This window comes from Pseudorca crassidens, chromosome 12 (assembly GCF_039906515.1).
Source record: "Pseudorca crassidens isolate mPseCra1 chromosome 12, mPseCra1.hap1, whole genome shotgun sequence".
Classification (NCBI taxonomy): domain Eukaryota; kingdom Metazoa; phylum Chordata; class Mammalia; order Artiodactyla; family Delphinidae; genus Pseudorca; species Pseudorca crassidens.
Genome location: NC_090307.1, coordinates 10644269 through 10661189, shown reverse-complemented (window position 1 = coordinate 10661189; position 16921 = coordinate 10644269). Strand labels below are relative to the sequence as shown.

At 32.9% G+C, this 16921-nt stretch overlaps 1 protein-coding gene across 4 annotated transcripts in view; it reads right to left on the bottom strand.

The window, feature by feature from the left end:
* CDH19 (cadherin 19) overlaps positions 1–16921 on the bottom strand; it is an 86757-nt gene that overhangs the window by 35640 nt on the left and 34196 nt on the right. For all 4 annotated transcript variants that reach the window (XM_067698875.1, XM_067698876.1, XM_067698877.1 and 1 more), the window contains exons 5-8: positions 10481–10600; positions 7269–7433; positions 5377–5558; positions 4370–4623 (exon numbers count right to left, since the gene is read on the bottom strand). In XM_067698875.1, coding sequence (XP_067554976.1) covers positions 4370–4623; positions 5377–5558; positions 7269–7433; positions 10481–10600 — 721 coding nt within the window. The remainder of the gene's footprint in view (positions 1–4369; positions 4624–5376; positions 5559–7268; positions 7434–10480; positions 10601–16921) is intronic.

Sequence of the window (16921 nt, the reverse complement as noted above, 5' to 3'; positions counted from 1 at the left end):
ATACACATATAAACATATCTATATATATACATATATAAACATATATACATATATAAACATATCTCCTGAAAGTGAGGAAGTAAGGATAGTAGGTGTAATGTGCTATTATTAGATCATGCATGGAAAGAAGCCAGATAATAGAATTCTCTCATGCAAAAGCCCGGAAAATAATCTCAAATTCCACAATGAAAGAAGACTTTGAAGTACTCAGCATGTCTTATCTGCTTGCAAATGATCAATAATTAAAATTAAAGAAGAGTAATAACTAGGGTTCAGTGATGCCTTCTCATTGCATATATATTCCTAAAGATTTTGATAAGACATCAATGAGATTTACCATAATTATGTGGCAAAAGATGAGAATATTTTAATCTTGAATTGACAGTTCTCTAAAAATATCACCCTAATTTGTAGGTTGGTGTTGAGGGGAAAATTAAAACAGAAACTACAAAGAATTAAGCTTTAAAAGAATTCGGTTTTAGCTCTACTCATTTTTAAACCTTTATAAGCAATTTGCTTACATATCCACAAGTGGTCACATTTCCTACTTAGATTTGTTGACAAAATGAAACAGTAGTTTAATATTTTGTAGTAAGGGTAGAGAGTATCCTGTTTCTATAATACACCATTCCAAATAAAACCAACCAAAAGTTTGAGATTATTTCCTTATAAAAGTTTTAAAAAATTATGACCCTGAGTCATCAGTAACATTTAAAATAATAGTGAATACACACCATTTAAGAAAGGAAAGAAGTGTGTAATACATATTAGAAAGAGCTTGAACTAAAAGCTTAAAAAATAAAGTTTTAATCTTTGGTTTGCTTCACAGTTCCTTTTTTAAAGACTCTTCATTCCTCTAAAAATGCTGAGTGAATAGAATGTGGCTATGTAATGTTTTCTCATTGCTAAGAGCTCGTGACAGAATGATAGAAACAAAAGATTCTTCCATACATATAAGGATGTCTTTATATCAGGTTCTTAATCTTTGTACGCCTCTACTATTCCCACTTCCCAGAAGAAAAACTGAGGCACATAATAGCCAAGCCCATATACAAAGCCTAGAGATTCCCAAGTAGGTGCAACTCCACCAGATCTTTCAAGAATTTTAAAGTACATAATTTTACAATGCACAGGTGAAAGATGTTTAAAGACAGCCTCTTCCACTTGTGAAAGATGCCATGATACTATACATAGAGAATCCTAAAGATGTCACCAGAAAACTACTAGAGCTAGTCAATGAATTTGGTAAAGTTGCAGGATACAAAATTATTTGGTAAAGTTGCAGGATACAAAATTGGCATTCCTATACACTAATGATGAAAAATCTGAGAGAGAAATTAAGGAAACACTCCCATTTACTATTGTAACAAAAAGAATCAAATACCTAGGAATAAACCTACCTAGGGAGACAAAAGACCTGTATGCAGAAAACTATAAGACACTGATGAAAGAAATTAAAGAGGATACCAACAGATGGAGAGCTATATCATGTTCTTGGATTGGAAGAATCAATATTGTGAAAATGACTATACTACCCAGAGCAATCTACAGATTCAATGCTATCCCTATCAAATTATCAATGGCATTTTTTACAGAACTAGAACAAAAAATCTTAAAATCTGTATGTAGACACAAAAGACCCTGAAAAGCCAAAGCTGTATTGAGGGAAGAAAACGGAGCTGGAGGAATCAGACTCCCTGACTTCAGACTATACTACAAATCTACAGTAATCAAGACAATATGGTACTGGCACAAAAACAGGAACATAGATCAATAGAACAAGATAGAAAGCCAAGAGGTAAACCCACGCACCTATGGTCAACTAATCTATGACAAAGGAGGCAAGGATATACAGTGGAGAAAAGACAGTCTGTTCAGTAAGTGGTGCTGGGAAAACTGGACAGCTACATGTAAAAGAATGAAATTGGAACAGTCACTAACACCATATATAAAAATAAACTCAAAATGGATTAGAGACCTAAATGTGAGATCAGGCACTATAAAACTCTTAGAGGAAAACATAGGAAGAACACTCTGACATAAATCACAGCAAGATCTTTTTTGATCCACCTCCTAGAGTAATGGAAATAAAAACAAAAATAAACAAATGGGACCTAAAGAAACTTCAAAGCTTTTGCACAGCAAAGGAAACCATAAATAAAACAAAAAGACAACCCTCAGAATTGGAGAAAATATTTGCAAATGAATCAACAGACAAAGGATTAATCTCCAAAATATATAAATAACTCATGCTGTTCAATATTAAAAAAACAAACAACCCATTCCATAAATGGGCAGAAGACCTAAATAGAAATTTCTCCAAAGAAGACATACAGATGGCCAAGAAGCACATGAAAAGCTGCTCAACATCACTAATTATTAGAGAAATGCAAATCAAAACTACAATGAGGTATCACCTCACACCAGTTAGAATGGGCATCATCAGAAAATCTACAAACAACAAATGCTGGAGAGGGTGTGGAGAAAAGGGAACCCTCTTGCACTGTTGGTGGGAATGTAAATTGATACAGCCAGTATGGAGAACAGTAAGGAGGTTCCTTAAAAAACTACAAATAGAACTACCGTATGACCCAGCAATCCCACTACTGGGCATATACCCAGAGAAAACCATAATTCAAAAAGACACATGCACCCCAATGTTCATTGCAGCACTATTTACAATAGCCAGGTCATGGAAGCAACCTAAATGCCCATCAACAGACGAATGGATAAAGAATATGTGGTACATATATACAATGGAATATTACTCAGCCATAAAAAGGAATGAAACTGGGTCATTTGTAGAGACGCGGATGGACCTAGAGACTGTCATACAGAGTGAAGTAAGTCAGAAAGAGAAAAACAAATATCGTATATTAACGCATGTATGTGGAACCTAGAAAAATGGTACAGATGAACCAGTTTGTAGGGCAGAAATTGAGACACAGATGTAGAGAACAAACATATGGACACCAAGGAGGGAAAGTGGCGGGCAGGTGGGTGTGGTGGTGTGATGAATTGGGAGATTGGGATTGACATGTATACACTGATGTGTATAAAATTGATGATTAATAAGAACCTGCTGTATAAAAAATAAATTAAATTAAATTAAAAAACAAAACCAAAAAAACACAACCTCTGTTAATATTTGGGTGTGCTCACTTATTTTTCTCATTTATTTTACATAATATTTTACTTGTAGTAAACATACGACTCTAATGATTTTTTATTATTATTATTATTTTTGATTTTGTATTATTTTTAAAGAATCATGCCATGTCTTTATGTTCATAAGCATCATTAGAAAGCATTCATCATTCATTGCCTTATTTACACCACTGAGATTAGATATTTAAATTGTTTCTACAATTTTATTATTATAAAGAATAATATAATGAAAGATTCAATCATGAAAGCATTTTTTAAAATTATGTATTCTTTAGTATTGTCAGAAAAACAAACAGGTTAATATACTCTTTAAAATCTAAACAATTAATTTACTGACTTGTATATACACACACATATATACTTATATTCATTATTAAAGTTCCTGCTAATAAATAGGAACTGTATCTACATATTAGAAGGCAGCATTTTATGATTAGGAATTACAGTGGAAAAGTGGGAGCATCGTCTCTCTCAGAAATTTAAAGAAGCTCTTCTTTGTGTCAGTAGCTCTTCCAAAGAGCAAAGCAGTACCCAGCACCTTAATAAATATATGGAAGTTTGTGTAAGTCCCTGGACTGTAAAGTATGGAAAATGGATGAGCAAGGGAAGGTGGTGGAAGGAAACATGTAAAAGGTTTTGCTTTTATTTTTAACCAGAACTATGATGCAAATACAAAAAAAAACAGAAAGAAAATATACTACCTGAATATAACAGACTAATTTAATAGATGGTAAATATTGTTTAATTGCAACACAGAAATTTATTTCTAATTGATTGGACTTACTTCACTTTTACTCCTTTAGCAGTACCCTATAAAAGCTTAGTTTATTTTTGAATATCATTTTAATTAAACAGTGTTTAGATGAACCACATTGTGATCAGCTTTGTTTCTGCTCTAATTCGGCATAATCAAGGGTTTCTTTTCCCTCACCTTCTTACCCCAATTAATAGAGAGTTGACTGTATCTAATTTTAGTTGGTGATTGCCTCTTTCTTGCACGTTTTCAAGTTCTTATTTCACTGCATCTTAACCAATAGTGAGGCTTCCTGTTTCAACTTGTTTAAACTGTTGCAAATTTTATAAGTACCTTAGAGAGAAATACAGATCTAGATATATCCTTGTTACATTAATATGAAATTTTATTTTCAAGCTAATCTGTGTTCCCTCATTTACTAATGCAAAGCTGGCCTTCCAGACATACCTGATAGGAGATTTCCTCTGATCTGGATCTGTGGCAGAGACGGTGCCTACAAATGATCCGTACGGGCTTCCTTCAAAGATTTCAAATAAGTAATACGGGAGGAGGAAAACAGGAGGTTCATCAACATCTTCCACCTGGATCTTGATGAAAGTGGTGGAAGCTTCAGTATGGTATTTCCTGAGCTGCTCATCAACTCGGCGGTTTTTAACTTTTGCTCTAATACGATAGTGGTTCTGGTGCTCAAAGTCTACTCTCTGCAAAGAAATGCAGTGTACACAGAAAACTGGTATCAGTGACCCGAGGAATTACTTAAGAAAAAAAAGTTTTTGTTGTTAAATTAAGTCTCAGTTGCTTTCCAGTTAGGTTTTACTATTTATGTTCTTGGATCCCTCTGATATTTTCATTAAGTAGTTGTGTAGCAAATCCCTATGTGTATTTTGTTATTTATGTCTATTATAAAATGTTTTGGGTTAATAATTATATTTTTTATCTAGGATTAAAAGTATACTTTTCTGAGTATAAATATGGAGTTGAGAATTAATTTCCTGTTATTTAAGATAATTTCAAAAAGTTTCCCCTGTGTATTAAAATCTTTTAAAAAAAACTACTCTACAATATAATTCAAAAGATCTCGGTAACAATTAACTCTCACATCAATTATATTTGAAATATATAGATATAAAATATAAATAACTGAGCTTTTTTCTTTATGTTTTCAGAAGTATCTTGCATAAAACTGATAATTAGCTATTTGTATATTATTATTTGTAATTAATACTAAGATGTAGGTAATAATCATATATGTTAATATTCTAAAAAATGAAATATCTTAGAATTTTTTATAAAAGCACATATAATATATCTTTTCTTTTGCTCCCTAAACTAAATCACAGGGTCTTATTTTAATTACGTAACAAAGCAAAAACTAACTGGTTACACAAAATATATATGCATTTCTGATTTGATTTTGCATTATTATGCAAAACAAATAATTTTAATGCATCTACCTTTTTTAATATAATTATTCCTTCTTGGGTCTCATTATTAGTAATGACATCGAACGTTTTTGAATCATCTTCTATGCTGTAATCCATTTCTGCATTCTCTCCTATGTCATTATCATATGCCATGATTTTTCCAATCGACATCCCAACAGATGCAGATTCAGAGACAGTCAAGCGAAATAAACCTTTAAAAACAAAATTCAGGATATTTTGCACAGATAATTAACATAAAAAACTCCTAAATATAACACCCTCCCTTTATTATGGGCTGTCGGGAAAATCATACCCACCCTTTTCACCAATTACTTGTTCTAAATACCTCTCTCTGTTGCTCTCTCTCTCCCTTTATTATTTTGCAATCTGAACATTTCCCTCATATCTTTTTGAGTATCTATTATTTTCTCTTAAATATATCTTAGGAAGTCTTTCACCAGTACATATAATTTCCAAATTTCTATTCATATGTATACCTTCTCAATATTCTTAGGTTTATTTTTATTGTATCCTTCCACCATGCCAAATTAAATTTAATTAAAAGAGTTTTTCAATTTCACTCAAGACTTCTCTGATACCTAAAATAACCAATAAATATTGAGTTGGCCAAAAGGTTCGTTTGGGTTTTTCCATAAGATGTTACAAAAAAGCCTGAACGAACTTTTTGGCCAACCCAATATAAGTATGAATTAAAGACGGTAGAGTTCAAAAACAAATAGTTGAGTTCTAAGGGTAACAGTTTGACTTTGAGAATCTGAGCCTGGATTGCATTAATTCCATTCCATTAGTGGAAATGGAAAAGAAAGATATGGAATATTATGCAACCATAAAAAAGAATGAAATAATGCCATTTGCAGCAACATGGATGAACCTAGAGATTATCATACTAACTGAAGTAACTCAGAAAGAGAAAGACAAATACCATAAGATATCACTTATATGTGGAATTTAAAATGTGACACAAATGAACTTACCTATGAAACAGAAACAGATTCAGAGACATAGAGAACAGACTTGTGGTTGTCAGGAGGATGGGGGTGGGGGAGGGATGGATTGGGAGTTTGAGGCTAGCTGATGCAAACTATTGTATATAGAATGGATAAACAACAATGTCCTACTGAATAGTACAGGGAACTATATTCAATATCCTCTGATAAACCATAAAGGAAAAGAATATCAAAAAGAATTATATATATGTATAACTCAATCACTTTTCTGTACAGTAGAAATTAACACAACATTGTAAATCGACTATGTCTCAATAAAATAAATTTTAAAAAGAGAGAGAAAGATGAAGTCAGATGACCCCATTGTTTTGGTCACAAGAAAATACTGGCAGTTATATTTGAAATACATAGATATAAATATAAATAAGGTTTTTTCTCTTTACTTTTCAAAAGTAACTTGCATAAAACTTACAAAGAACTAGTCATTCATATATCATTTGTAATTTATGCTAAAATGTACAAAATAATCACAGGTGTTAATATCCTAAAGAATAAATCTTTTTAGAATTAAAAAAAGGAGGATGTTCAGTATAATTTTTCTTTAAAGGGATTCTTGACTTCCTTAGTAGCATATAGCAGGTCATTCCACAGACTGCTTTGTGAGATTTTCCTTTTTTAAGTGGGAGAAATGTTACTTTAAAGTTGGTAATATTTTGCTGTTTTCAGGAAGTAATAGTGTAACTGTGCTACTGTGTCTCTTTCATTGTGGGAAAATTAAAAGAACCGTTCATTTGATTGTACAAATTAAAAATTGCCAACAAGTTAATCTGGAGGAAAGAGTGACACTACCCTAAATCTGAAAGCAGATGCTTTAAGCACTTTGCTAAATCAAGACTTAGTTTGTGCTATTTTCCATACTTTCAAAAATTATTTATTAGAATCCTTTTTACTTACTGTCTTTAAATATAGGCTTATTGTCATTAACATCAGAAAGTTTGATTAATACACTTGTTGTTCCCGACAGTGCTCCAGGCAGACCAATCATGTCTTTGGCTTGAATAATCACCCAATACTCATCTTGCAGTTCTCTATCCATTTTAGAAGATATTCTTATGACTCCTTTAAAGACATAATAAACTATAATTATTATTTCATTATTAACCATGGCATCTTCCTAGTTAATTTCTTAAGAATTCAAACATAAAATCATTCTTTTGACACATTTTGAACGACTACAATGTGCTAGATGCTGCCCTGGAGAAAAAAATACAACAATAATAAGTCAATCACCACTTCTGCCTGAAGTTTAGAGTGGCCATCACAATACTAATAGTAGTGGAATCTTAATAAAATACTATGTTAGGATAAACCACAGGGAGAGAAGAAGAATGTCTTATCTTTACCTCAACTTATTTTCTGCTTTCTTCTCTAACATAATATTAGGGCTCTACAATTAACTTTTCCCCTAAACTTAGAAGAAGTTAGTTTATTATGGATACATGTAAAACTATAATACTAAATTTATGAAAAATATTGTGCACCTGTGATGTTAAGTTTATTTTGAGTCATAATATATGAAGAAGAGCTGATTTTTGACTCACAGTTATTCATAATCCACCAACAGAGATATTCATATACATATTGGACCATGGAAATGTTGTAATAAGTGTTCACTTTCTATAAAATTATTTAGTAAAAAGTTAATCATCACTGAAAACAACCTAGGAAAAATTTAAGGTGGTGAATAGAAGGGTTGTAATCCTAAAGATTTGGGGAACACATAATACAAATATAAGAAAGAGAATGGCTAATCTTCAAATATGTCTGGGGAAAAAGTGTTAATTAAAAAATTGTGATACCTGTAAAAAAATAAAAGAAGGACAAATTGGACCACATTATGATGAGATTTTAATTGTGGACTGAAGTGTTTCACAACTATATTATATGAATCAGTATGGAAACCATGGAATATATGAAACACATGCTCCTAATATCTCCCTGTGTGTGACTCAACAGAGGATTGTGTTTTCTATTAGCAAAGGAGAATAGTATTAGAGTATTAGGTGTAGAGATTAGTCAGCGAGTGAGACGAACACAGAGGCCTTCACTTCCCATGTATGGAGGCTTCAATTAACTTTGCTGACTTTATTTTCAACCTGTCTTCTTACCTTCAGAATGGATAAAGGACATATATTCCTAGATCCTCTTACACACTCGAAAACTTACCACTTCTGTGCTTTGGCTTCCAATTGTCTTGCTGTCTTGCTGTCGGCTCTACTGCTCCTCCATTAATACAATTAATTGCTTTAGCTAATTTGCTCAATATGTTTAGCTAATTTGCTCAGCCCTCCAGTGAGGGCTGGAGGAACAGACAGTGATCAAAATGGTTGTGAAGATCCAGTGTCACCCAGCACACATCTACTACACAGATAGCCCATTTTCTAGTCTCCTCCTCGGTGCTTTTTCACATTGGTGTCTAGTTAGTCTAAGAGATTAAACACTCTCCTTTCTCAGGAATTTCCTATACATTCTTCCCATAACCTAGAATGCCTTCCATGCTCTCCTCACGTTGGTCACGTCACAGCTCAGCATTCTGGTTTCAGTGTATTCTGCCTTGGCCACACAATATGAAGGAGTTCTTACTTTCTTCTATTGAACCTTGTTTATTTCACTTCATAATATTCACAAACTTAGTGCATGTATTTATTAATACACAAATGTTTAATATTTATTTGTAAGTTCCAAGAGAAAAGAGTCCCTGTTGCTTTCCTTTTATTATTATTATTATTTGTTTTTGTTTTTTGCGGTACGCGGGCCTCTCACTGTTGTGGCCTCTCCCATTGCGGAGCACAGGCTCTGGACGCGCAGGCTCAGCGGCCATGGCCCACGGGCCCAGCCGCTCCGTGGCATGTGGGATCTTCTCGGACCGGAGCACGAACCCGTGTCCCCTGCATCGGCAGGCGGACTCTCAACCACTGCGCCACCAGGGAAGCCCTATTATTATTTTTTTAATGTTGCAATGGTGTCCTGCTGTAAACCTAGTATACTGTACAATGCTTGTTGCATATTCAACCCTTCTCAACCAAAATTGTGTAAGGGAATGTCTTAAGGCATCCATTGCATGTATTAAAATAACTTTAATCTGTACTTTCAGAATAATAGAAACTAGGTATTATCCTGGGGAGAATTAAGAATATAGTCACTCAAATCATATTTTTCAGAATCTGATTCTCAAAAGAAACTTGACTGATAAAGGCTGACCTATTTAATACTTGCTAAATGAATGAATCAATAACAAATGCTTAAAGACCCAACACATGCTTTAATTTTTTAAAGCTTTTCATGTCATCAAGATGGAAATAATATTTGTCTCATTAACAATCACAGAATTTTATTGCTTTTGGAACTTGCCACATTCTTTGTTGGTTAGTCAGGAATTTTTTTTTTCTCATCTTTAGAGACTATAAATAAGCTCATTTATATGGGTTTAATCTTTGTAGTGACCAAAGCAATCAATATTTGTCCATCAATCAATGGCACATAATTCTTAACTGTTTAATAGATGTAAATAAATAAGAGGAATTTTTAAATTTATTTTATAAAGTATTCAATTGATTAACAGAAATTGGAGAAGGACAGAAAAAGCAAATGTTGTATTCATGTGAATCAAAAAGACATACAATACAGAACTTTTTTTTTTAAGTTCCTACACCCAGCCATAAACTCAGCTTAATCTCATTCTGGCTGGGTGTACAGGTGGAACTCTGTGATTTTAATTTGCATTTCCATGATGACTAATGAGGTTGAGCAATTTTAATATGCTTGCAGGCTTTTTGTTTGTCGATTTTTTGCCAATTGTTTGTAAATGTCTTTTCCCCATATATTTAAATTGGGTTGTCTGTAGTTCTGTAATTAATTTGTAATAATCCTTAAGTATGTTTTATATCCCATACACAAATCATTTGTGGTATGGGTGAGAAAAATCCAATCTCCCAACCTTAGAAAAACCAGCTAAAAGATTAAAAATAATTAAATGCTTAACATTACAACCCATTTATTTATTGAAACATCACGTCTACTTTACAACATGTTTGTAGGCAGAGAACTTTTGCTCTGACTTTGCCTTAGAATCATGTTGAATTGCACTTCGTTTCTTCCAGGAATACCTGTTGTTGGTTCAATGGAGAAATATGGTTGGCCTTGTCGTAAGCTGTACAGGAGACGAGCATTATTGCCACTTGAAGGATCATCAGCATCACTTGCTGTCACCTGGATGACAAATGTTCCTGAAGAGAAAATATATAGTTACAAGAAATTAAGTCTATGGTCTTCTTGAAAAATGGATTCCAGTTCTGTAAGGTATTCTTTCTTTAGCAAGGAGGATGATGATATGCAATAAAAGACTAGTCCTCCCTGTTCTGAATTATAAAACAAGTATCTTTCTGTATAGACAAGAAAATAAAACCTTATACAAAATAACCCTAATTTCCATACACCATATAGAGTTTTAAATATGTGAATCCATGATCTAATGAAATATAACTATTAACCCGTTACAATACGTAATTAAGGATCATTTAAAGATGTGTTATTAGCAGAGGAATCAAAGGGAAATTAGAAAAAGTTTTCTTCAAAAAACAATGTTGTGACCTGTACCTCAAAAAATTACAGAATATTAGTAAAATATTAATAAAGATTATTGAAATGATCTCGACATAGTGTGAAGATAAGCATAATTATTTGGCTTGCTTCATCCCCTTCTGTAAAATGCCTACTTTCTTTAAAGATTTTTTTTAAGTGCAAAACAAAATCTACCAGATTGATAAGGTAAGTATTCTCATTAAAATTCAGTAACAATCAATAAAACTCATGGGAAATAAGTATTTGTATGTTTAAAATTAATGGTCAAATTAAAAATATTTCTTTAATGAGCTTTTAAATTATTTTTATGTAAACATGGAATCTAGCATTATGGGTCTTGCTGGAAATCCACATCTTTTGAAACACTATGTTCTATGTCAATAAGAATGGCAACACAAATGGCACTAAATCAAATAGGCTTGTGATTTTATATGAAATTAGCATTATGAAGTTTTTCATTACAATCTAATTTTATAAACTGACACATTCTAACATGAAGCCATTCTATGCTTCAGTAATAAAAATGTTGAAACTTTTACTGTGGTCCTCAATTGCATGTATTGATAGTATTTGCTGTTTTGTTTTAGAATTGTTATGTTAGTTATTTAACGCTTGTTTTATACTGTCCTCCACTCAACATGTAGACACTCATTAGTTTCAGGTGTTTTAAATACATTCCTGCCATTTGAGACAACATGGTTGGACCTTGAGGGCATTATGCTAAGTCAAAGGCAGAGTATGCAATGAATTATATGAGGAATCTTAAAAAAAAAAAAAAAAAAAAAAGCAGAACTTACAGAGACAGTGGATTACTGGTTACCAGGGTCTTGGTTGTAGGGGAATTGGGATGTTTGTCAAAGGGTACAAACTTACAGTTAGAATATGAATAAGCTCTGGGGAGATTATGTACCTTATAGTGATTATAGTCAGCAATACTGTATTATATACTTCAAAGTTGCTAAGAGACTAGATCTGAAATGTTTTCACCACGGAAATGATAATCATGTGACATGATGGAAATGATAGCTAAGGCTATAGTGGTAACCACATTGCAATATATAAATGTATGAAATCAGCACATTGTATGCCTTAAACTTACACAATATTATCAATTATATCACAATAATACAAATACTAAATAAATGAATAGATAGATATATCCCTGTAGGAATCGTAAAGAATTATTCCAACAAAAGGCTTCTTAGAGACCATTTCTATCAGTTTGTAATAGGGAAGTCTTGTTCTTTTAACTATGCTTCTATGCACTCATCCATTTCCTTCCCCTACATTTCCTCATGATGTCTCCATTTCATTTATTTCTATCAGGGTTTCCTGTCTCTAGTTTGCAGAACTAGACCACCTGTATTTGGCTTCACTAACAATAGTCAGAATCATTGTACTGTTAGTTGTTGACCAAGAGAAATTCTTAATTAAGACTTTAGATTTCTTAGTACCGTACAAATAAGAATCAGGAAGACCAAGAAAATGCACTGACTCATAGACCACCCATACTTCATTTCTAGAGACAAGAGCTATGGAGTTAGGTTGTTCTTCCCAGTTCAGTTTATTTTAAAGCCCATTTTAATCAACGCTTCATTTACTTCTAACCAAAACATACCTCTTCAATGTCCTAATATGTCATGACCTTTTTCTCTACTAAATGGAAAACTTAATGTAATATATTAATGTCACAAAAAATAATTTCTTTGCATGTGGGGTAAGTACAAAAAAGTCAAACTCAGAAAATTTAGTGGATAAAAATATGATATTATAAATATTCAGAATAACTCTCTCATGTGAATTTGTTAGGGAGTTCAATTTCTAGGAAAATAATTATTGTTCTCCCATATAAGACTCACTGCACTTTTAAATTAAAAGTAGCAATCCTACAGAACTGGCATAATTCTACAATGTTTCAATGTTTCAAACAGTGCTTGATAATGAACCATTGATGACTAACCAGTGATTCACTTTTTATGTTTGTGAGTGAGTGAGTGTGTGTGTGCGTGCGTGTGTGTGTGAAATCATGTGTCTGTGAATCTTACTATAAACTTACCATGGAAAAAAGAAATGTAAAATAAATTAAGATGATACAAATATGCAGCAGAATTTCCAAAAGTTCATTGCATAAAGTCTTGCTTTATTTTTATGCATAATTTGTAAATGTCGCCTATTAAGTTCAGAAGGACTTTAGCAATGTTCAACTCTTACATCACTCTGATGATCTGATTTTATTTTCTTCAGTTGTTTCAGTCTTTCCTTTTTTCCTGTTTCAGTTTTATTGACATTACAATTCATTAAATACAGATTAAGCAACTTTAAACCCTCTAAATATTTTCTAAATGTTTTTTCTAAAAAAGTCAATAGAGAGAAGTAAGCCTGTATACTTTCCTAATCAGTAATTTAAATACTGTAGAAATCTTCAAAAAATAGTCAAACGTAAATAAATAGTAATAATAAATAAACATCAAAGCAATTAAGAAATACAAAAATATTTGATAATATTTTGTATATTTATGTTTTCCATGAGGACTTGTCATGTGTAAGAGGAATTGTGCATTCACTCGCAGTTAGGTATGCTATACTATAGTGCATACAAAGTTGAAAAAATCACTATGAGGCCAATAATGTGTCTTTCATGGAAATAATCAATAATTGTTTCACAGTACCCCCTTCCTTGTGTCACCAGTTAAATATAGGCAACAGACACTTAGTTGTTGCGTATCATCTTTAATGTGCATTACTGACTCGATCAATGTATGAAGCATGGTACATGTCACATATATAATCTAACCTGTTTAGTCTCTCTTTATTCATTTTACTGTGCTCTCACTAAAAGTGACAAAGTTGGGTTTATTACATTAATGGATCAAAAATTAAATTCTCTCTAAATTATATTAGAAATAAATGTATTTCTAAAGGATAAATGGTCTATATGTACATTAATGAAAGATATCTTATGCAGACTATTTTAACCTGAAATATATCATCAGAAGGATATTCTTCATACATATTTACATTATTTAATAGGTTTCTTAGCTTAACTGTGTTTTATCATATAGTGTACTGGGTTATAACTAGCCCTCTTTCAGATTTAACCATGTCTTAAAACAACTTTATTCACTGCCCACATGTCTCACACACTTTTTCTCACACACCATGAAAGAAACTGCAAGTAAAAAAAGTAGATGTCTACCAAATTAACTCTGGCTTGTTGTAATGCAGATACTAATAAAATTTTTAAAAAATTAAAAATCAGGGACAAATGCTTCTAGGACAAGATGCCAGAAAAAAGAAAAATAGGGTTTAGTAGGGCTGTCATAGGTAGAACTGGAAATCTGATCGCCCCACTTTAGAACACCGGTGACAATGCAAAATGATCACAATGATTATGTGTAAAGGGAAGGGCCAATAACCCAGAACGAATATGTGTATACTGAATCCTCTCACCCTTAACTCCTATTATTCCACCTTAAGACACCATCCTGTAATTAGAATTGAATAACTGATGGCAACTCCTAAAAATTTAAATTGACTAGATTCATGAAATTGAATTAGCACGGAATGTAGACCAGAGAGTGGGAAAAGCCTTCTCTTGGTGACTGAAGGATCCAAAGGTCATTGTGAGCCTCTGAGTTGAGTCAGCATAGCTTGATCACAGATGGCCTAACTATTTGGAAATGCAAAGAGCCAATGATGGACTCTTGCAGCCTGAAGATCTCTTAAATCAGTTGGTATGTACCCTGTTAAGTGAACAAAAGTTTAATTCTAAAAAATTATTGTCTCAGAATCAGATTTTAATAAAAGTAGTTTCTCAGTTTACTTGTTCCTATAATAAACTTCAACATAATATGTTGTAATATATCAATTCTGCATTCTATCCATTACATTGATAGTTGATATTGTTTGCCTATATTACCCTTGAGAGATTTTCTTCAAACATGCAAAATTTAAATCAGTTGTGTCTTTCTAGACAGCTTTCTAGAATCTTAAATCTAGTTTTTGCAAAGGACTTTATAAAAATAAATTTAAGACGATATTTGACTATGCCCACTTTATCAGACATATCATATTGAAAAAACTTATTTTACATAGGTGATGCAGCATGTAAACTTGTACCAAATGCTTGAGAAATAATAACGTTGATTTTATTCAACCTCAAAGCAGCTTCCACAGAGTTGGAGGATCTCTTCTTGTGCAACGTCTCTCCTCGTGTCTTTCTTTGCTTACATGACTGACCAATCTCATTGATTCTAATTCAGCAGTCAACTAAGTTCTAACACTTTGGTCACCCTGTATGTTTGCCTTTTCTCTACCTAAATTCTCTACTAAGGGGATCTCATCCTTTGTCATGCTCTCCATGCCAGCAATATGCCAATAACTCCAATACTGATATATGCAATTGTCCTCACCCTGCAATGGAATTTTTTTTTTCCCAGAACATGGCATGGCTGGCCCCTTTGTATCATTTCCTTCAAATGTCACCTCCTAAATGTTCCCATTTCCTCCAGTCAATTAATCATCATCATACTTTACCCATACTTAACACTTTAATAACATACAATGTCAAATATTACCTGGCTTATTTAAAAGAGTTATTTACTGTTCGTGTGCTATAACTATAAGTTCCATACTAGCTGTTACTTCATATATTTCCTTTACAACTGAATCCCCAGTCTTACAAAAAGTTCCTAGAACATGTGAGGCCCATAACATATGCTAGTTGAAGAAGAAGGAGGAAGAGGAGGAGAGAAAGGAGGAGGCGGAGAAGAATGGAAAGGGGAAAAAGAAATATCACTGCAGGACTTCCCTGTGGCTCAGTGGTTAAGAACCCGCCTGCCAATGCATGGGACACGGGTTCAAGCCCTGGTCCGGGAAGATCCCACATGCCGCGGAGCAACTAAGCACGTGTGCCACAACTACTGAGCCTGTGCTCTAGAACCCGCGAGCCACAACTACTGAGGCTGCGTGCCACAACTACTGAAGCCCATGCACCTAGAGCCTGTGCTCCGCAACAAGAGAAGCCACCGCAATGAGAAACCTGCACACCCCAATGAAGAACGGTCCCCGCTTGCCACAGCTAGAGAAAGCCTGCGCACAGCAAAGAAGACCCAGTGCAGCCAAAAATAAATAAATTTATTTTAAAAAAGAAGAAATATATCACTGCCTAGCTATCAAATAGGACAATATTAATGTGTCAATTATATCTAAGGACAGTTTGTCTTGATACATGCTACACAGCTAAATTTGTTTAGGCTGTTGTTAAAAACCTATGTTCTGAATACATGTAGAAATAGGTCTTTAAATTGTTACCTGGAATGTTAAAAAAAATGAAGAATCAGGAAAATATATAATGGAATATACATTTTTAGACTTCCTGGCTAATGAATCAAATGTTTAGGTGAGGCAGTTTTAAAGCACATTAGCATAATTTAAAAATGGCAATTATTAAATCACATTGAAGTTTATCATACTTAAGTAAATTTTGTGAATTAAATTTTACTATCTGTTGTATTATTAAACTTTTCTGACAAAGAATGAGTGGACAAATTTTGTATAACCATACCATGATTTTCCCCCTATTGGAAAGACATGTCTGATTTACATCTCATGGAAAGCATTCTCTTCTACAAGTATTATATTTAAAATATTTATTAAAGTGACATTGGGTTTGAAAAAGAACTTAAAAATGGATATGGCTAAACAGAGGTCTGCAACCATTTTGTTCTGTTTTTAGTTTTCATGTTCCGTTGTTTAGATGCATCTAGGATTCTAGTCTTATAAATTGGTTTCTCCTGTTTTTATGTGTGACTCTTTCAGGATGATCTTATGTATTTTTTGAGATACAAAAGGATAGTTTGTTTTGGAAACTAAATTATTTTATTGAAGAAACCAATAAGTGAACAAGCTAAAGAATTTTATGTATACTCAAATAAACGTTTCTTTCTATTGAAGACTGAAATTAT